Genomic DNA, 20,559 nt, shown 5'->3' on the forward strand with positions numbered 1-20,559 from the left:
TGTCTGCACTCCCCTTCCCACAGCTCTGTTGCAGGTGCTCCAGCCCTCCCCTGCCGTAGGGCTAGCCAAGCAGCTCACCCCATTTATTCCCTTTATTTTTTTAATCCATGCACTTGGCAGATCCGATATTTTCCTGGCAGACCTCACCCTCCTGAAGCTGCCTGGTAATTTTACTGAAAGCCTTTTAACACTCCACGTGCAGTGGCTTCCTGCAGAAAGGGTGAAACAGGAGGGAAAGGGTGACATTAAGCAAGCTGGTTTCTCAAGGTGCTTCCCAGACCCAGCTCCACGTAGCTCCTCGTGGCTTTGGCTCCTCTGCCAGCCCTCCCAAGCCCTGCTCCTGTGCAGTGCTGGAAAGCCATGGTGGTCCTTCTCTCTTCTCTGAGCCAGGAGCAGCTGTAGGGTTCTTGGACCAGGCAGGGATTTACCCCCGAGTCCACAGCAGACTCCTTTCTACTTTTTTTTCCTACCTAACAGGCATTTGCCTTATACTTTCATCTAGGATAGAAGCGAAAAACTGTTATTTTCCTCCCAGGACTGTGCCAGAAAAAGTAAATATTTTTAAAGAGGCATTTGGGGGTTAGCCCTGTAGAGGGAGCGTGGTGTGTCCTTGGTGAGCTGCAGGAATGGAGATTTTTGGGAAGGCACTCCTTTAGGGATGCATTTGCTGTCCCATTTTCTAAAATTGATGGGCTCAGTAACACCTAAAAACACAAAAAGAGTGAAATTTCCTGGTGATGCTTTTACTGACCTTGATTTCCCCCTTTCTTGCTGCTTTTTTGGCCCCATCCTGAAAAGTTGTTTGCCTGCTGCAAAAACTTTCTTTTCTACAGCCTCTGGTTTGCTTGCAGGGAAGAACTATTTTTAACAAGTTAACTTGCCTTGAAGTATGTGTGTTTATGCTGTAAACTGGCATCACACAGTAAAAATCTGACTTTTTCCAGATGAAAAATTTTAGCAGGATTGATTGATCCAGCATAAAATAAATTTTCAGTTTGATTTTTTTCCAAAAAAAATCATCTCATCTTTGTTTCTGAAGTCTAAAACTGCTTATGATAGCTCCTGGAGGGATGAGAGGGAGGGGAAAAAATGGTAATGGGGATGTTCTGGAAACAAAGATAATTTCTGCTAGGAAAAAGGAAAAACAGGTATGAAGCGAGTAAATAAAATTGAGAAAACATTTTCTTTATCATCAGTTGTATTAATACCTGGAAATACTCAGGCTAGCAGAGGGTGAAGAAAGCAAACCCGCAAAATTTAAAGATGTTACATTAAATAACCCAAAGAAACAAGAGTCTGGCAACTTTAAAAAATCCTACCTGGGGAAAATCCATTATATTCCAGCTCAGCTGTCACCTGGTTTGCTGTAGCTTGAGATGAACCAATGGCATGTCCCGCTGCTGGAGGAGACCCAGTTCTGGGGTTGCAGTTTATCCCAGTTAATCCAAGAGGAGGAGAGAGGAGCACTCCCTCTGTGTGTTTGCAGTGTGAGCCCAGTTTGGGAAGTTGTCAGTAGCTCTGCTAAGTGCAGCTTTGCTAAGCACAGCTTAGGCAGTCCCAGGTCTCTCTGTGTCCCTTCACTTACCCTGTCCTTTTGCTGATAGGATCTAGATAAGACCCAGGAAGAAATAAAGAAGCACCATGCCAACATCAGTGAGCTGAAGAAGAACTTCATGGAGTCCGTCCCCGAGCCTCGGCCGAGTGAGTGGGACAAACGTTTGTCCACCCACTCCCCTTTCCGAAGCCTCAACGTCAACGGGCAGATTCCCACGGCAGCGGATGGAGTGAGTACCTCGGCACGGGCTGTTCCAAGGGCAGCATTGCAGTGGGGGATTCAGCTCCCCTTAGCTTCTGCTTATTTTCAATTTTAATAGTTAGTATTGACTTGTAATATGTAGAATGTTCTCTGAGAGAATCGAAGCTTTAGTCATAGTATCATAAAAATGTGATTTTTTTGGTAGAGAAGGATGTAAGAATTCCTTAACTGGTATTGATGCTACTTATTCTAGTGTTGCTGTCAGTGTCAGATGCTAGAGAGCACTTCCGTGGTGGGTTTGGGGACTGTGTCATTCCTGGATCTCCCCAAAATGTGGAAAAAACCCTGACAAACCCATATCCAAAGACCTAAATTATTACTTCAGAGATAACATTGCAGATAACCCAGTGGAGAAGAACTGGGATGGGATGATTTTTCCAAAATCACTTTATTCTCCAGTTAATCTGGTATGTCATTGGGTTTAGACTTGCATTAGGAACTCCAGGTGCTGATCTGCTGTGGAGGCTTTGAGAAGATTCCTTGGGTGGCCACAGCAGGGCTGTTCAAATATGATGAGAATCTCCCTCCTTCCAGGAACTGTGTGTTGGTAACCACATACACTCACAGTTTCTCTGCTAATTTCCTTAAAAAGGTAATTTTTCAAGGAAAAACCAGTCACCAGCTGGTTTCTTCTTGGCTAACAGACACCTCTCTGTCATACTGGTGGTAACTGGCTCAGATTTGGAGTCTGTGAGTAAAACTATAATTAATGCCTGTGGTAATCAGTCTTTTAAGTGGTAAATGCAATTTTTATTGCAACAGAAAAATTGCATCCTGAGTGCTAGTGGTGGCAATTGAAGATCCTCTTGGTTGAAAGCCCAGTTTTTCCCCTTCCTTCCCACAGCCATGTAGATGAACTAGTATTTCATGTTCAAACAAGGCAGATACTTATTAATCAGGAAATAATCTTTCAGTGGATGGAGGATAATTGTAACATGTACAAGGGGTTTAACACCAAATTTACTACAGGCTCCTCAAAGCTTGGAGTAAAGCCAGGACAGCTAAAGGGCTTTTTTTGCCTACTAGAAAAATGAGATCCCCAAAATGAACTTACTCAGGGCTGTTTGCTACAGAATCTCAGAATGGTTTCGATTGGAAGGGCATTTAAAGTCCCTCCAGTCCCACCCCTGCCATGGGCAGGAGCACCTTCTGCTTGTCCTGGGTTCCTCCAAGCCCCATCCAGCCTGACCTTGAATACTTCCAGGGATCCAGGGGCAGCCACTGCCTTTGTGGGCAGCCTGTCATTAGGATTACCCTGTTTAACACATGGGTAGACTTTACCCTCTGTGGCTGAGCCTCAGCATAGATTCCTGAGGAGTGTGGGCAGCAGAGCTCTGCTTACAGTGCCTAGTGAGTGTGACAGAGCAGAGGCTCTCAAGCTCCACAGCTGCAGTTCAAGAATGTTATTCTTGCTTTTTATGAAGAATTTCTTGCAAGGAGACCACACTGAGACCTTGGAAGGCTGCTGGTCACCATAACTGGATGGTGTGGGCTTGTCCCACCTAAGGCAGCAGTGAGTCTGCAGCACTGCAGAATTGGTGTCAGCCCTAGATTGGCATTTCTGGAAATTCTTTCTTAATCTGGTCCTTTTTGAAATGATCTCACTCTGAGGTTGCTATGTCCTGCTATGAACTTCCGGAAATGCATCTTCCCCAGGCACTGACCGGGGAGAAAATTTTCCCTCACCTGCATGTGTTGAAGGATCATAAATCAGATGGTAATTAAGGATTGTAAATCATGGTGCAAAGCCATTGCTCCTGTTCATGATGATACTTTCACCCTGCCTTAGTGGCTGAAGGGTTTTTTGCCAAGGGCCACTTCTCTGCTATTCCTATATGTTTTGTTATGAGACAACTGAACCTTAACACGCTTTGTGTGTCCAGGTCAAGAAAGTCACTGTCCCATCTTCTGAGAGACAGGTTGGTGGGCTTGAGCTAAAGCTGCTGCTCTGATCTGTGCTTCTGAACCAGACTTGCTATTGCAATGGCACCGAGCAAAAACTCAACAGCAGCTGCTAGATAACATTTTTTTTTTGGCTATATGAAGTAGTTTCATAACTCACACCCAGAGGACTTTCGCACTGCTGCAGCTTTTGCAGCTTTCAATTTTTGCTTATTTTGGTGCATGGCTGGTTCGAAAAAGCTGCATGACCAATATAACTGTGTATTCGGGGACAAAAACAATTCTGAAAATTTAACTGTTCCCTGTTCTTTTTATGTTGTCTTTCTTTCCTTTTTTTTTTTTTTTTTTTTTTTTTTTTTTTTTTGTTGTTGTTGTTGTTTTAATGATCATGTTACTCTTGCATTTTATATTTTCTTTTGCTGCCCAGTCTCCCAGCTACTTTCTCCCGAATTCTCACCACTTAGGGGTGTGCAAAGAACCAGTCCCAAAATACCGCACTGACCAGCGGAGGTTGGCTCAGCTGAGGGAGCTTAGAGCCAAGTTTTTCCTCTCCTAAGTACACTTGGGTTTCACCAGGGCTGGCAAACTAAAGGGATGTAGAGTTACCGAACAGCAACATTCCCACAATCTTTCCTTTCTTCAGCAGAAGTGCTCAAGCCCTTGCATGGTCCTGTGTGCTGATTTACTCATTCTGGGTTTTTATCATTCTTTAGACTCCAGAAACAAAAATGCTAAAACACAGAGCAAAATTCCAGGAGTTTGCACTGCTTCTACTGCCACCCTGCCCATTCCATGCGTGGGATTTCTAAGATTTACAGTTTTTCACTTGTTCAATAGAATTTTCAAACCAATTGAAATTTTGATACTCTGGTCAGAACTTTGGAAAAGCATTTTGTATCTGCTCTGCAGTCTGGCTGTTCCATTGGATTTTCCAAATGCTGGGTTTTAAGGGCACTGTAGATTAGGAAGCTGTCAGAGACCACATTTTGTACTGCACCATTCCCGTTTCAAATGCTTCAAATGTTTTTCTCACCATTCCAATTCCAAAACACTCTGGAAGATTTTGGGCATCCACTTTTCTGGGAGGGCAGGCACCAAACACCCATGATCCTGATGCAGATGTTGATGAGCTCTGCAGAGAGAACATAGCTGTAGCATAATTCTGTAGCTCCAGGGCTGGTGTGACCCAGGCCCCAGCGGCTCTGCTCCCCAGGGCAGTTTATTTTATGTTGAGAAGAGCTGCCCTCATGCTTTGCACATCTCCAAGTGTCATTTTGGGCACTTTCCATCTGTCATTTTTGTTCATCTCTCTCTGTCTTTCTTGATCTTCTACCATGAAAGCAGACACGGGAACGGCCTCTGTTAGTACAGGATGAAGACAAACTAAAAGAGCAGGAGATACCTACTGAGACAGCCTTTCCCCGGCCAGCAAGTGAAGCAACTCTTCCCAAGGTTTCTATTGCAATCCCTGAAGAGCAGAAATCACTCAAAAAGTGTCAGCTGTACTCTAGCGTTTTTCCTTCTCCACGTATTCCCTTTATGATGTCCTTTCTCCTGGTCATAGCACTGACTGTTTGGTGGCTGCTCTTTCTCTGAGTGGCAACAGGGTCATGTTGAAACCTCAAGACCAAAGCTCCTGAATTTCTGGGCTGCAGTCTCTGCTGCATCTTCTTTGTCCTGGTCTTTGATCTCCGTAGATCGCTGTCCCTGGGAGGGACACCCCGTGACTGTCGTGTTAATCCTGCTGTATGTCCTTGTGTGGCTGCGATGGCACCTGGCAGGAGTGGTCGTGGATTGCCAGGTCCATTCTGAAGTTCCCTATGGTGCAAAAGCAAATTCTTTGAATTGTGTTCCCAACTGCTGTGGGAGGGCAAATGGAGGGGAGGAAATCCTGAGAGGAGAGTCTGGTTTCCTAAGCCCCTGAAGACTTCCCACAGGAATTGCTGGAGAATTGCTTTTAAGCTTGTTGTTTTAAATGTAAGATATTCACAAGCTGAAGAACATTTGACACTGGTCTAAAATGTGCTTTACAGGAATCTGCTGAATCACAGAATCCTGGAATGGTTTGGTGTTGGAAGGGCCCATAAAGGTCAACTCATTCCCCCTCTGCTATGGTCAGGGAACCTTCCCCTGGACCAGGTTGTTCCAAGTCCCATCCAACCTGGCCTTGTACAATTCCAGGCATGGGAATCCACAGCCTCTGTGGGCAACAAGAGGTTGACTCTCTAGGAAGAACACTGGAATCTAATCCATAAACACTAACGTTTCTAGGAAACTCAGATTGGCATTTAAATAAAAAGTGCTGGTTCTCACTGCTGCTGTTGGTAATAACTTAGGGACAGGGTCTGCTTTTCATTTTCTAGTGGGGGAAGCCTGTGACAAAGTATCCCAGCTTCCCTCTCCACCCCTATTCTTACATCCAAGAAAATACATAGTGTTATAGGAGAAAACTCATTGCAAGGAGATATTTAGTGTAAACACAGATTAATAATTTTTTCTTAATCTGAAGGTCTTCATGCACTTGGGATGTGTTTTATTTAATTTGTGTGGAACTAACTGACGTATGTTTGCTTAGGTCACAGAGATGAAGTTACCTGTTGTTTGAGCATTCCCTCTGTTGGCATGTTGGCTTGGCCACATCAGGACACACTTCTAATGTTAAAGCGCTCAATGGTTTTTGGCTTCTTTAACCAAACTGTTGCATGCCAGTTGTTTATTGCCTACAATGTAAGTGTCTGGATGATGCTCCCTTTTGTCCAAGTTATCCTGGCTGAGCTGTGCGGGCTCCAGCCCAGCTGGACTGAGCAGAGCTGGTTTGTGAACTGGAGGGAAGGTGGGACTTTGTGTCTAAGAGGTTTCTTTTCTGTAAATAGTAACAATGGGGCTGCGCTGAGCCCCCCATTTCTCCTTTCAGCACTAATCCGTGTTCTCCTGTGTCCACTGGAGGACTGGGCTGGACACAGTCACTGAGAACATCCCCCCAATGTCACCAGTGGTGGCAGCTGCTCCAGCAGCATGGAAGAGAAAGGACCAGGCCTTTATTACATGGACTACAATGTGTGAATATATATAAATACCTGTATTTATAACCCTTTCTAGATCTGTATCTGTGTGAACAGTATTAGTTAGGAAGCTAGCAGATAAACTTGAAGGAATAAGGCATGTGCTGTCTGGTCTGAGGGTCCATGGGCTATCGTGGGCCACTTGAGCCACCTCTTGCTCTCAAGGAACAGGTTGAGGTTCTAAATGCTGTCTCAGAAACTTAGGTTGCTAGTGAAACCCTTTGTTTTAATCCCACAGGAATCTTTCCAATTCCTCTTGTAACCTGGTCTGATTAGTTCACCAGTTTGTGCCTTTAGGACTTTGTTTTGTGAGGATGCTGATTTTTCATTGGAAAATATTCTTCCCTTTTTAAAACACTGCCTTTAATACACAGTCGTCCTCCTTTGGTACTAGGAAGTGTAGAAGTCTGAGGGTTGTTGTCCAGGCATAGTCTGGTGTGAAGGAGGGTGCTGGCAGTCTGTGTCCCTGAATCCTTGGAGCATCCCTTGGAATGCACTTGGACTCCAGCAGATCTTGTGTGGAGTTTAGGAAGATGGATGTGGGCCCTGGAGAGGAGAAGTGGGGGAGGATGCTGGGTTGCCATGTGCTGTGCAGAAAATGCAGGGTGGAAGAAGTCAGGGGATACTTGTGGTTGGCATTCCCTGCCTGCATCTCCTTCCCAAAATGGTAACATTTGTGATGAAGAACAGGGATTGTTTGTTCTCCCCAGCCTGGCATGAAGAGTGAAGAAACAGGAGTTGTTTGGATCTCTCTGTCCATTTTCTGTCCGTATTTCCTGGAGTTTGAACACAGGTGCTTCCTTCCCAAAGCCATTGCTTGGGATCACTGTTTGGGATGCTGCAGTGAGCCCTGCTGAGTTTACTGCGTTTCTGATCCAGTGACAAGAACTTGGAAGCCACAGTGGTGGCTTTGTCAAAGCCATGGTTTCTATAGCTCTGCCACCCACTTTCAAAAGGACCTGAATTCTAAAACTTTTTGTCCAGAGCAACCTTAGGCCAGAGTGCTCAGGGTGTCTTCTCTCAGTGGGATGAGAGATGGACTCTGTCACCTCTACTGAGTTCTTTAACTCTTTAATTCAAGTGGTCTCTTTCTCTCTTTTTTAATCTTGAGATAAGGCTGGTTGTCATCACCAAAAAACCTTGGAGACTTTACACTCTGAAAATGCTCAGGAACATTTTTGGGATTTATAGACCAATTATCACTGCAGAGTATAAAGAAATTGAACAAATGCTTTCTGTATCTCTGGCAGTTTAGAGGCCAGTTATCCATATTCATCCAGGTAGATATGATCCCTCCTAACAGAGGAAGCCTGTAACTTAGCAGGAACAGAAACCTCATCTGTCCAACACCCCAGGGATGTGTCCACTGGGCTACAGCCCCTTTCCCAGTCACTCCTCTGCTTTTTTCCTTGTTTGCTTGTGATGCAAAGGGAGTGACAGTCCATGGCCATCCACGTAAGTTCTAATTCCTGCACATTCTGTATCCTGTTTGTGCACATTCCATATCTTTTACACCTTGGTGCTCTGGTTTCCCCCTTTTCCCATGATGTCAGCACAGGATGCAGCACCGAGAGGAGGATTTTATGGGTCCTGCTGTCATCCCTGTGCACAGGGAGAGCTGATTGGCTCTAGTGCTGTTTAAAGGCTGAGATCTCAGGGCATCTATAAAGGAACCAATACATGAACTTTATTCCTATTTTCCTCAGGAACAAACTTGCTAGGAACACCAGTAGCTCCTGGCTGCCTGCCCTGACACTGGCACCCATTGACACAGGGATTCACACACCCTGTTCAGCCTGGCTGGTGCAGTGCCAGGCTATGAGCAATGGAGAGCTGAGTTATCCCTCTTGCAGGGAAGCTGGAAATGTCTGCAGCATGTAAGCTCATCCAGGTTGGCATGAGAAATCCTGGTTTTTCAATGTGACCTGCTGCAGAAAATGGCATTCTGGTGACTGGCACACTGGTGACATAGGAAGGATAAGTCTGCCAGCAGTTTTGCCCATTGTTTTGTGATGTGGTCACTCAGCTCTTTGATGCTTATGTGTAGGATCCTGTTGGGAGCTGTAGAGGGTTCAGTGATTCCCATCGCAATATTGACGGTTGGCTCCACACTCACTTCCTGAATCTCCTTACCCGGATTCCAGCTCTTTTGGACACCACCTAAAACACACAGGAGTTTCTTGTACTTTCTTGCTTTAGGAAAAAGTGGAAACCAGTATTCTGAAGCAGCAGATGTGCCAGAGCCAATAGCTTGGAACTTGGATTCAGTTCCGAGGCTGTGCTGGGTGTGGGGCTCTGTGTGTGATGATGCTTGAAGTCTTCATTGCTGTAAAACAACATCCCTTTTTCTTTTTCGACTGCTAAAAGGGAGCAGATAAATGAGGGTGTTGGCTGCATCTCCTCCCACCTTCTGCCTCACTCGGGGAGTGATGGAAGGTGAGCTGAGGACTCTCCATGGGCAGCTCAGTCAGGGCAGTGTTCAGCCAAGACTGGTTCCCCTCTCTTGTGGTTTGTCCAGTAACTAGTGATGACCCTAAAGAGTAGGTATTCCATATCTCCCTCCTATCCTGAATAATCAGTAGAGGTGGATTTCCTCAGCACCAAGGGAAGTAGTTTGTGTTTGGAGGAATGAGGCTTGGCTGTACCACCAGCTCCTGGGAAGGTTATCTTAGAATCATGAAATACCCTGTGTTGGAAGGGACCCACAAGGATCATCAAATCCAGATCCTAATGGTTATGGGCAAAGTCTTTCACTTCACATCAGTGTTAGTAATTTGTCACTCTGAGAATTGTTTCACTGGTTTATTGGGTTTTCTTTTTTCCTTGTTATGAGTTGATGGTGCCTGTTCTGACCTGCAGGATAAGGGAGGAAGCTTTCTGGATAAATTCAGCCCAAGAAAGGGTTATGGATTCATGCAGAAACTCCTTGGTCTGTACTTATTAGTGGATGACACTGGAGAACCTGACAGAGGTGATTCCTCTTGCGTCTCTGTTTGCATCTGTTGTGGTTTGTGGGGCTGGAGGGAAGGATGGGCCTTGGTTTGGGCCCCTTTGGCATATTTTAGCAATGGTAGACAGTCCTGTTAGACTAGTCCTGTGGGGACTAGAAACACTTTCTTTTTTACCTAAAATTCTCTCTTTTGGAACACTTTTTTGGTTTTGTATTTTTTCTCAGCTTTTTCTTTGTAAATATGTACATTTATCCACTAATAAATGTTATTGCAAATCAGATCTTTCTTTCCACTGCTTATTAACCAAAAAACTGTAGATGATCTGTGTTAATGACTTCTTGGACTAACCTTCAGTATTCCTTTCTCAAAGCAGGAGCCATCAGACTGAGTCATTGTTGATGGCATTCAGTGTGTAGGGTCTGTTGGACACTCTTGAGTGTGGATTGGGTGCTCCTGGGGAGAGGGAGTACACAAGGCTGCAGCTCTAAGATCTCAAACTGACCAGAAAAATTCAACTGGGGATTAAATCCAGCTTGGTTTATAACACACTTTGTTTGCAGGAGTCCTCTACCAAGTGCTTAATGTCACTCTAGCACCTTCTCCCTCTTCATTCTGGAGACTGTGTGGTAGGAAAAATGAATTGCAGAAAGTTGTTTTGAGAGCAGAAGTGAGGCAGGTCCTGCACAGCTCAGCTACAAGAACTTCTGTCCCACCTGGTGTGTTAATCTGTGGGCAAAAATGCTCCTTTTGGGTTTTATAAGTGAAGAAACCACATTCCTAATGAACCTGTTCCTCAGCTCAGTGATATAACACAAGCTTCTGGTGGGTTTTTTCTGGTTGAAACTCAGGTTGTGTTTTGAGGTTGTGTCAAGAGTCAATTTTAAGTCCCAAGTTTTTCGAGATTACAGGAAGGCAGATCTGGCTGCTCATAATGCTAATCCCTGAGATGAGCGTGGCACCAAGACAGAGCTGTAACTTCATGTCTTGGTTTGAAAAGTCTGTTAAGGAAGGCAGGAGCAACAGCAGAGAACTGCCCAGCTCTGACAGGTGGAAATAGAATACACAACCCCAGCTACATCTTGTGACCTAAGACACTTCATTTATGAATGAGGGAAGTGGAATGAGCAGCACAAAATTGATGGCATTTATATACACTGACTTTATCCCCTCTTTTCACCTGCTGCTGCTGCACTAAGGCAGCTCTTGCAATGCCACTACTTTGTTCTCTGCAGAGGGATTTTGGAATAAAGAGCCCTTCATGTGAGAGTACCTGCCCACAAAAGAGATGGGAAGGAGACCAGTGGGGGTGGGCAGAGGAATCATATTGCCCAACAATCTCATTTTGATAATTTAAGTCTTGATCTTGAGGTTGTTTCACATTACCAAGACATCAATGCAACGATTACAGGTGATTGCTGTGTGTTGTGTAATATATTGGATTCTTGTTCATGACAGAATTTAATCTTTTGAAGGTTTGGGCACACTGTGTGTTTTCTAGCATTACTTTCACTTTCGGTCAAAATCTCTTTTGTCTGTCTATCGTCTGAGTAGGCTGGTCAGGACATTGTGATCAGATCAATGACAGTGAGAAAATCCACTGAAAACCACAAATCCATAGGTAATGTCCATCCTTTTCAATGCCAGGGTGTTTTGAACAGCTTCTGAACATTTTTAACTTTTACCTTAAGGCAAAGCAGTTTGGTAAGGCAGTGGTGGGTACTGTAAAATAAGGATCTCTTGTTTTCTGCTTTATAATACTTTTTACCCAAGTGCTTTGCCAGCTGTGAGATTGAGCATCAGTTGATCTGGGAGCGCTCTCTGGTGAGTGTGGTTTGCTGCAAAACGACATCATCTCCTTGTGCATCCCTAGACAGTCACTCCAAGCCTGTGAGCTTCTGTGGATCCTTGTTTGGGGATAACCTAATAACAGCGTCAACAATTCCATTGCCATACTGGAAAAGAACAGGACTGGGAAGTGTTAACCAGCTGGGATTCCTAGTATTTCATGTGGTGGTTGTAGGCAGTTACTGTGCACTATAACTTCATGGTTTTAGCAATTTTTATTTAGTAGTAACTGGCAGTTGACATAATTTTAGCTCTCCTTAAGTTTTCTGCAGGATAGTAGTCTGATTTGGGATTGGAATAATGGAATATTCAACAGAGAGAGGCAGCAGCATGAAAAAAAAACATCCACTCAAACAACACAGGGCAACTGAGTCATACAAATAGATCATGATCCAAAACAGCAGAGTCTTGAAAAAATGCAGGCAAACCAATTTATACAAAACCACTTTTTGAGAAAAATAAATCCTTTTGGCCACTGGTGTCAAACATGAAGTTAAGCCTGTTATTAATTTATCCCCAGTCTGAATTATTGTGTGTCACTTCATTGCAATGCTTCAGCTGTATCTTCTGAGGCACAAAGATTTGTATTTCAAGGGTGGTGCTTTAGTCTGGGTCAATTTGTTTCTTCTGGGGCATTGCATCCTGTTCTGTATTTAATTTACTCTGTGTTTGACTGCTTTGTGCTTGATTTAGGCCTCACTGTTTTGGGGCTATGTCCCTGGAAATGAGTAGTTGGCAGTCCAGGCACATCTCAGGTTTCCTGGGTCTCAAGGTGAGCTTGGAACTCTGCAAATCTGAGCTCTAAACATAGATATGCTTTGACATTTGCAATTTAAAACAAATCTTGATAAGATCAGAACTTGTAACAGATGCTGAAATTCCTATGGAGGAATTTTACATAGATAACTTTATTTAGAAACAAATACCTTCCCATTAGTTTATCTTCTTAATAATAATGAGTGGAATGGGAAGGCAAGGCAAAAAGTGTTTCTTGTCAGTTGATCTTATCAGGATTTCATTCTGTCTTTCCAGCTTGCATGTTTGCTGCTGCACTTGGCTCTACTGGTGATGAGAATACTTGGCACAGGCTTCATTCCAGCTCTCCCTTCCTTTTTGCATCTGTCATACAAGATGCTTCCAAATGCAAATTATTTTATCTGTCTGTGAAATGGAACTGGGAGGTTGTTTTGACTGTATACAGATTTTTGCCTTTTAAATACATCAGTGTTTGTGTAGCTGCTTAATCTTCTTTGTTTTATCTGTGATTCTTCTGTTGGCTGAGAAGTGCTCCAGCTCTTACATAAGGAAATCTCACTCCTAAGACATGTTCCATTAAACCCCAAAAGATGAGCTGTGTCTTCTCAAGGTCCCATGAATAATTTGCAAGTTTAGCATCTATAATTAAGGGAAGGTCAGCATATTGGCAGTATATAAATTCAAGTTTTAAACCAACAAGACATGGCTGTACACAGCTGACAACCCCATTCATGTTCTGTTTTGTGGAATATTGCAATGTAGAGTCTTGAGTTAGGAAATGAGGGTGGGATATGGATATGATAACATAGAATATCCTGAATGGGAAGGGACTGCAGGGATCATCCAGTCCCACCCCAGCCCTGCCCAGACTCCCAACAACCCCACCCTGGGCATCCCTGGAGCTCTGGCAGCCTCGGGGCCGTGCCCATTCCCTGGGGAGCCTGGGCAGTGCCAGCACCCTCTGGGGGAAGAACCTTGCTCTGATCTCCAGCCTGAGCTGCCCTGGCCCAGCTCCAACCATGCCCTGGCTGCTGTCCCTGTCCCAGAGCAGAGATGGGAACTGCCCTCGGGAGGAAGGTGCAAGCTGTCTTGAGGTCTCCAAGTTTCTCCATGTTTGGAGAAACATGTGGAAGTGGGTTTGGTTCAGAAATAGCCTTTTCCTGTGAGCACAGTCTGACCTGCCCATCTCAGTGCTGATTGCTCTCCCTCCATTCCTATTAAATGCATTTTGCTAAGCAATATCCCAACAACTTAAGACAAGCACAAGAGGCTGGAAATTCTAGTAAATAGAAATCTTACAGCTAACGGGTCTGCATCATAAAGAACAGAGAACTGAAAAATACCATGAAAAATGGGGGAAGAGTAATTTCTTGAAGTTATACTAGGAAAAAGCATCTATTTGTTCCTACATAAAGCGGCTCCTGCTCCTACTCTACCATTAAGCTGTGCCGTGAGAGGAGGTCAGTCAAAGTGAAAGCCTCTGGGGTATAAAAAATAAACCATACCAAATAACTCACGGGCTTCAGGCCTCACATTTTAAGCACAAATTACAGGTTTTTGGTTGCCCAGGAAATCTTGTTAAAAAATGAGGCAACAGTTTCAAGGAGTTAAAAGCAGAATCGGGATGGTTTTGGTGGGTTTTGTTGCCCATGGAAGTTTTGGATGTGCACAAGTCCACTCTTGATACACTGATTGACACACTGAAATTATTCCAAACCGAGCAAAAAGCACTCGGTGGTGGCTCTTCCTCTAGGTGCAGAGAGTTTTCACATTACTTCCTTAGAATTTAGGAGAGTGGATTATTAATGTACCAGGAAGGCTGTGTCAGTAAATGCATTGGCTACATCACAGAGGTGTTCCAGTGATCAGCCCCACTGTTGCATGTGTTACCGGAGATGTGATACATGATAAGAACCTGATGTTTTGCCTTGATGCCTTCTGACCTCCTGCTCTCCTTAACTCCCTGCTCTCTTTCTCTCTCTCTCTCTCTCTGGCCCTTTTTGTGTATCCATTTCTTTTTAGAAAATGAGTGACTTTCTCTCCCAAGAGGATGTGGCTGCAGTGGCAGAGTGGAGCAGTTTTAACACTGGCTTTGCGTGGGAGGGCTCAAGGCAGTCGGTAGTTTTTAGTGAGACTCCAGTGCCACCCGCCTCACAGCCTTCTGCCAGCTGGCACTTTGGTGCTTCCTCCCTAAGCAGCGAGGAGGAGGAGAAAGAGGAGGAGGAGCAGGAGGAGGCGGTTCCCAGACGATCCGCCAGCGAGGAGGACCTGACATGTGGAAAGGGGGTTTGTGTGGATGTGGAGAAGGACTCGGAGCTCTCTGAGCCAGAGCCCCCCCCCAGCCCTGCCACACTTCCCCGGCAGCCCTGGGGAGGAGAGGAGGAGGAGGTGGCAGAGGATGGTGAAGACAGCTTTGCCTTTAGAAAGCCACATGGTGAATGTCCCAACCCAGATGCTCCTAACGGGCTGCTGGAGCTCATTCGCTGCTTCCAGGTAGTGAGCCCAGCTCCTGCACCCTACGCCCCAGCTACCTTTGGAGTGGGAACCCAAACACTGCAGCAAGCAGATGCCACAGACCCACACAGGAGTTGGGTTTGCTTGGCTTGGACTCGTGCTTGGAGCTGATGAGCCGGTGAATCTCCCGCAGTCAGTGCAATAAACCCCTCTCAATTTATCTTTAAATTAAATATGAGCCACTGTCAGTTTGTCTTTGCATTAAATACGAGTCCCTCTCAATTTATCTTTGCATGAAATACAGTCGCCACAGTGCAATGCCCTTCTTGGATTGAAGCATCCTGTGGCATTCCCACGAAAAGGCAATATTTAGGCTCAAAAATCGTGTAATTTTAGCTCCTTAAGGATTTTGCTGGCCCCAGCTGGACTGATGGCTGACTCTCAGCCCAGCAGAGCAAATTTGAGGTGCTGTCCAGTGTGTCCTTTTGTGCTCCCCACTGTGGGAGGGATTTTTGCCTGCTCCAGTGTTGATGTTGCTTTTGGTTCAATAGATGCTTGTTTCCCCCTAATGATCACCGTGGCACCTGGCTGGGTTGGGGATGGTGGCAGAAATCAAGCCCTCTGGGAAAGCACTGGCTCTGAACTCACTCTGTCTTCTTCTGGATAATCATCAGGTGTTGGAACAATTGATTTCTCTCCACCCTTATTTTTCTTCCTGTTTCACCTGACATTGATTTAATAAAAGTTAAAGATCTGATGAGGATTTTTCATAATGCAGTGTTACTCTTGAGGTCAGGATAAAGCTGCTCAACTGTGATAAAGTCTTCCTGTACCCAGGGTTGGTGTTAATCCTGACACTGCCATCAGCAGATGAGGGTCATCTCCTGGCAACTGGCAGTGAGCTTCTGGTAATTAGAAAGTTAAGAATCAGTGGAGAAAGCGTCTGTGGTGTTGTGACACACCTATTAAACCCTTAATGCCTGGTTTGGGCTGACCAAGAGTCCATGGTGTGGGGAAGGGCTGGAGGATTTTGCTGCCTGTCTAATCCTCACACCTGATCGCTGCCCTTGGAGCAGTGTGTTCCAGAGACTTCTACCCAAAGATTTCCAGACTGACCTTGGTTCTCACAATACTTTTATCAGATCAGTGTCAGAATACTTGCCAGCAGCCCGGTCAGGGTGTGGAGGTGGGAACTGGCTGTTTACAAGATGTTTTTAACCCTGTCTCACAGCCCCCGCTAGTGAAGACACAGACTGTCACCATCTCTGACGTGTCCAGCGCCGTCAAAAGTGAAATTCCCACAAAGGAGGTCCCTATTGTCCACACAGAGACAAAGACCATCACCTACGAAGCTGCACAGGTAAGGTGTGTTCTGATAAATTTCCTAGAGGCTTAATTAAACCCAAGTTAATGCTTTGTTTCCGAATCCTCAGGATTACACAGCAGCACCTGCCTGTCTCTGCACGTCTGGGTGCAGCACAGGCATTAACTGATGCTGTGGACACTATTTCCAGGTGCATCGGTATTTTTAGAGGAGCAGTGGTTTTGCTATCCCTGAAGAATAATTATTTTTTCAAGATGTGCTTGCAAACAGAATTTATCTTCAGCCACTGGTGGCTTCAGGATGTGACTCTCTCTGTACAAAGTTAACCTGAGTTGGCCTTTTTTCTGCAATAAATGCTTTGTCTTGTTTTCCCAGATCATCCAAAGAGGCTGTTTATCCTTCTTCAGAACTTGGTTTATAAATTATTTGGTCATCCTTAGCTTTCAGGACTGAAATGGTTGTTAAACACCAAATGTTTTGTATAAAATGCAACCTCGGTGGGTGTGTGGTGACTGGAAAGTAAAAATCTTAGTGGAGCAATATTACAAAGCAGAGAATATGCAGGCATGGATTCATTGCTGAGGTTAAAATTAATCCTCAGACTAAGACAAGTTTTAGTCACAGGATGGTTTGAGATGGAAGGAACCTAAGAGCTCACCGAGTTCTAGCCCTCTGCTGTGGGCAGGAGCACCTTCCACTATCCCAGACTGCTCTAAGCCCTGTCCAACCTTGGACACTTCCAGGGATGCAGGGGCAGCCACAGCTTCTTTGAGCACCCTGTGCCAGGGTCTCACCACCCTCCCAGGGAACAATTCCTTCCCAAGATCCCATCCAGCCCTGCCCTCTGGCAGTGGGAAGCCATTCCCTGTGTCCTGTCCCTCCATCCCTTGTCCCCAGTCCCTCTCCAGCTCTTCTGGAGCCTCTTTAGGCCCTGAAAGGGCTCTGAGGTCTCCTAGAGCCTTCTCTTCTCCAGGCTGAACACCCCCATCCCTCCCAGCCTTTCTATTTGAAATTTTGGAGTCTGTGTCAGCTTGGCTTTGCCATCACTGTGGTTGTCATCAGCAGCCTGTGCTCTGCTGTTGCAGTGAACTGACTGTGGGATGTTGTTATGCATGCAGGAACCTCATGATTGTATAATTTGGGATTCCTAAGGAAAGCTGTGGCTGCTCAGCATCCTCCCAACTGCAGCACCAGAGAGATCATTCAGACAGTGGTGGTGAGCATTGCCCTGGCTTTCAGCATGTTGGCAAATGGAGTTTTGCTCTAACTGGGAAATGGAAAGGAAAAGTGATCTCCAGGGCTGGGATCAGTCGGCCATGTGTGCACAGGATGTGATCTGCTGTGAGATCTCTTCCAGACTGTGGAAAATGGTCCCACCTTGTGGTAATTCCAGATATTGTCCCAGTGCTGAGCAAGGATGCTGCCCAGTGGGGACATGGACAGCGCAGCCAGGATGGGCTGGCCAGGATGACTTAGTTTGGGATTTTTGGCAGACCTTGAGAGTGGTTGAGTCAGGCAGGATGAAATCCAAGAACCAGCTCTAAAAGTGATTCCTGTTTCAGCAAATGTCTGGATGTTCTTTGCTTCTGCAGAGCATAAAGTGAGGGATGTGCAAGGTGTTGTCAGGAAGGAGGTAGGGTGACAATTACCTTCTGATTAAGATTGTGCTCTTGGCTTTGTTGATCTCCATGGATGCAGGCAGGTGGAATTTGGGATTGGTGTCTGTGTTGGTTTCCTGTCATGGTTCAGGCATGGATGGTATGACCAGCGCTGTGGGGCAGCAGCATGCTCAGGTTTGGGTACATACCAGCGCCCCCAGTCTGAGGGGTGTTACAGGTCCTCCCTGAAGGATCTGTGCTTTTCCAGCCTTAAAGCACAGGGACTTCAAGCTTTCAGAGACCTGCCCAGCTCTTGTGCACCTGGGCACAGGTTGGCTTGTGTCTTGTGCACGCTGGAGCTGCTGTCCTCAGATTGTCCTCTGTCTGGCTCTGGTGATGTGGAGCCTTTGCTTCTGTCCCCACTGCTCAGGACTGATGTCCTGTTCTTGTGTCCCACAGACAGATGGTGGCAATGGGGATTTAGACCCTGGCATCCTGCTGACTGCCCAGACCATCACTTCAGAAACCACCAGCAGCACCACCACCACCCAGATCACCAAGGTAACACCAGGGAGCACCACAAAACACCAATTCAACCAACAGCCTGATGGAGAGATGAGCAGGGATGAATGAGAGGAAAAAAAAAGTTTTTGAAAGGTCCTTTCAAATACATCAGTACCTGGAGCAAAGTACAAAGGTTTCCATTTTGCCTGTGTTAAATCTGTGGATTGTGCATTAATTGCAGCACAGTCTGGACATGGACTCTGATTGTACTGTGGGACAGCAGGAAGAGCTGTACTGTGAGGAGAAGCTCTTCCCTGGCTCAGCTATAAAAAAATAACTCTTTGACAGTTTTTCCTTGAGCAGCAGCAGTTTCCCCTGTGACTCTAATGCCAGGTACTATTTGGTGACACTATTTTTGGATACCGTCTTTACACAGGCAGCCCCAGTGAGCTCACACGCCTCTGCGCTTTTACACTAACAGCAGCTTTTCCTTCTGTTCTAGACTGTGAAAGGTGGCATTTCAGAGACACGGATTGAGAAGAGGATTGTCATCACAGGAGATGCAGATGTAGACCATGACCAGGTAGGAGTATGGCTATGATCCAAAAGAATTTCCCAGAGCTGGCAAAAATCAGTCAGGCTGCCCATTCAAAGACAGTGTCACCAAAAAATGAACCAGGAAAATTTTACTGGGGTAGAGAAAAAAGTTCATATTTTTATGAATTGTGGCTGCTCCATCCCTGTAAATGTTCAAGGCCAGGTTGGACAGGGCTTAAAGCAACCTGGTCCAGTGGAAGGTGTCCCTGCCCATGGCAGGGGATGGAATGGGATGAGGGTTTAGGTCCATTTCCAACCAAGCCATTCTATGATTCTATAACAGTAATAAATTCCTTTTTGACATTAAGCTGCTGAGCCAGGAAAGCTGAATTCTATTCTGAAACTGATGAGCAGCAAAGTTTTGATTCCAGAATTGTTTCGGACAGTTGTGGGCTTTTTAAAAAATCCATAAAAATGTGAAATAAAAGTTTTCCTTGACATCTGGCTGATTTGCATTCCTTTTCCCTTAACTTTGAAGCACTATTGCTATTCTGTAGTGCCAGAAGTCATTTCAGAGCACTCAGCACCTGTGTTACATCTCTTTGGCTTTATATGAAACCTTTCTGATGACTCAGCCTCATTGGCCTCTTGCATGTGTTGGAAGTGATGATTTTGTCATCAGAGAATTATACTTTGAATTTAAATTTAGTCGCAAGTATCATGGGGGTGGAAAATATTCTTATGACAAGATCTAGTTTATTAACTCCAACAGAAAATGTCTGGGATGTGCCTATCACGCTTGCTGGAAGAATAATCAGGTTATGCTTAATTGCTCTCATCCATCTTCTGCCATGGGGCAGTGGAGAGTCGGGGGTGTTCTTCAAATAGTGCTTTTCCTTTCGGAGATAATGTAATAGCACTAAAAGTCACCAAAGTTTGTGGCTGAAGGCCTGGGGGCAGTGTTGGGCACAATTTAAGACCTAAAAGAATTAGAGAGATTCCAAAGGAAGTTCTGGAGATGGTGAAGGATCAGGAGGGGCTGTAGAGGGGGGGTGTCTGAGGGCACTCGGTGTGTTCAGCTGCAGCAGAGGACACTGAGGGCAAAGCTCAGTGGGAGCTGCAGCTCCTCCCAAGGGGCAGCTCCGACCTCTGCTCCCTATGATGCAGGAGGTTTAGGCTGGACATCAGGGCAAGGTTCTTCCCCCAGAGGGTGCTGGCACTGCCCAGGCCCCCCTGGGAATGGGCATGGCCCCGAGGCTGCCAGAGCTCCAGGGATGCCCAGGGTGGGGTTGTTGGGGGGTCAGGGCAGGGCCTGGGCTGGATGATCCCAGTGGGTCCCTCCCAACTTGTGATTGTGATTTTCCTATAATTCTATCAAGTGCATCGACTTTTCTTTTTTACACCCTGGAGTCAGAAGAAGGTTCTTGTGCCCTTTGGGATGGCGGGTGCCATGCTCTGACACTCTGACATGCTCTAACCCGTGTTCTCCCATGTGTCCCTCAGGTCCTGGCACAGGCGATCAAGGCTGCCAAGGAGCAGCACCCAGACATGTCGGTGACCAAAGTGGTTGTGCACCAGGAGACAGAGATTGCAGAGGAGTAGTTGGGCAGCGTGAGTAGAGAGACCACCTCGGGTGGGGGCAGGGGGTGACTGATCTCGGTGTACAGGAGATTTGGGTAAACAGGGTCAGAGTTGAAGTAAAGTGATCATTGTTCTCTGCTGAGTCCTGCTCAGGCTGTTCCTCTTAGATCCATGAAGGCTGATGAGGCAGTCACAGACAGACTAATCCTGTGGAAATGAGCCCAAATGG

The 20,559-nt window shown here is 45.7% G+C and overlaps 1 protein-coding gene across 44 annotated transcripts in view; it reads left to right on the top strand.

The window, feature by feature from the left end:
* Positions 1-20,559, top strand: part of EPB41 (erythrocyte membrane protein band 4.1) — a 95,037-nt gene that overhangs the window by 70,349 nt on the left and 4,129 nt on the right. For 21 of the 44 annotated variants that reach the window (XM_041479188.1, XM_041479177.1, XM_041479178.1 and 18 more), the window contains 7 exons: positions 1,605-1,784; positions 3,700-3,735; positions 14,355-14,825; positions 16,018-16,146; positions 18,168-18,269; positions 18,715-18,795; positions 20,253-20,360. In XM_041479188.1, the coding sequence (XP_041335122.1) occupies positions 1,605-1,784; positions 3,700-3,735; positions 14,355-14,825; positions 16,018-16,146; positions 18,168-18,269; positions 18,715-18,795; positions 20,253-20,351 (1,098 nt within the window). In that variant the 3' untranslated portion in view covers positions 20,352-20,360. The other 23 variants (XM_041479203.1, XM_041479205.1, XM_041479210.1 and 20 more) reach the window with 10 other exon arrangements.

This window comes from Pyrgilauda ruficollis, unplaced genomic scaffold, assembly GCF_017590135.1.
Source record: "Pyrgilauda ruficollis isolate IOZ18807 unplaced genomic scaffold, ASM1759013v1 scaffold48, whole genome shotgun sequence".
NCBI classification, from domain to species: domain Eukaryota; kingdom Metazoa; phylum Chordata; class Aves; order Passeriformes; family Passeridae; genus Pyrgilauda; species Pyrgilauda ruficollis.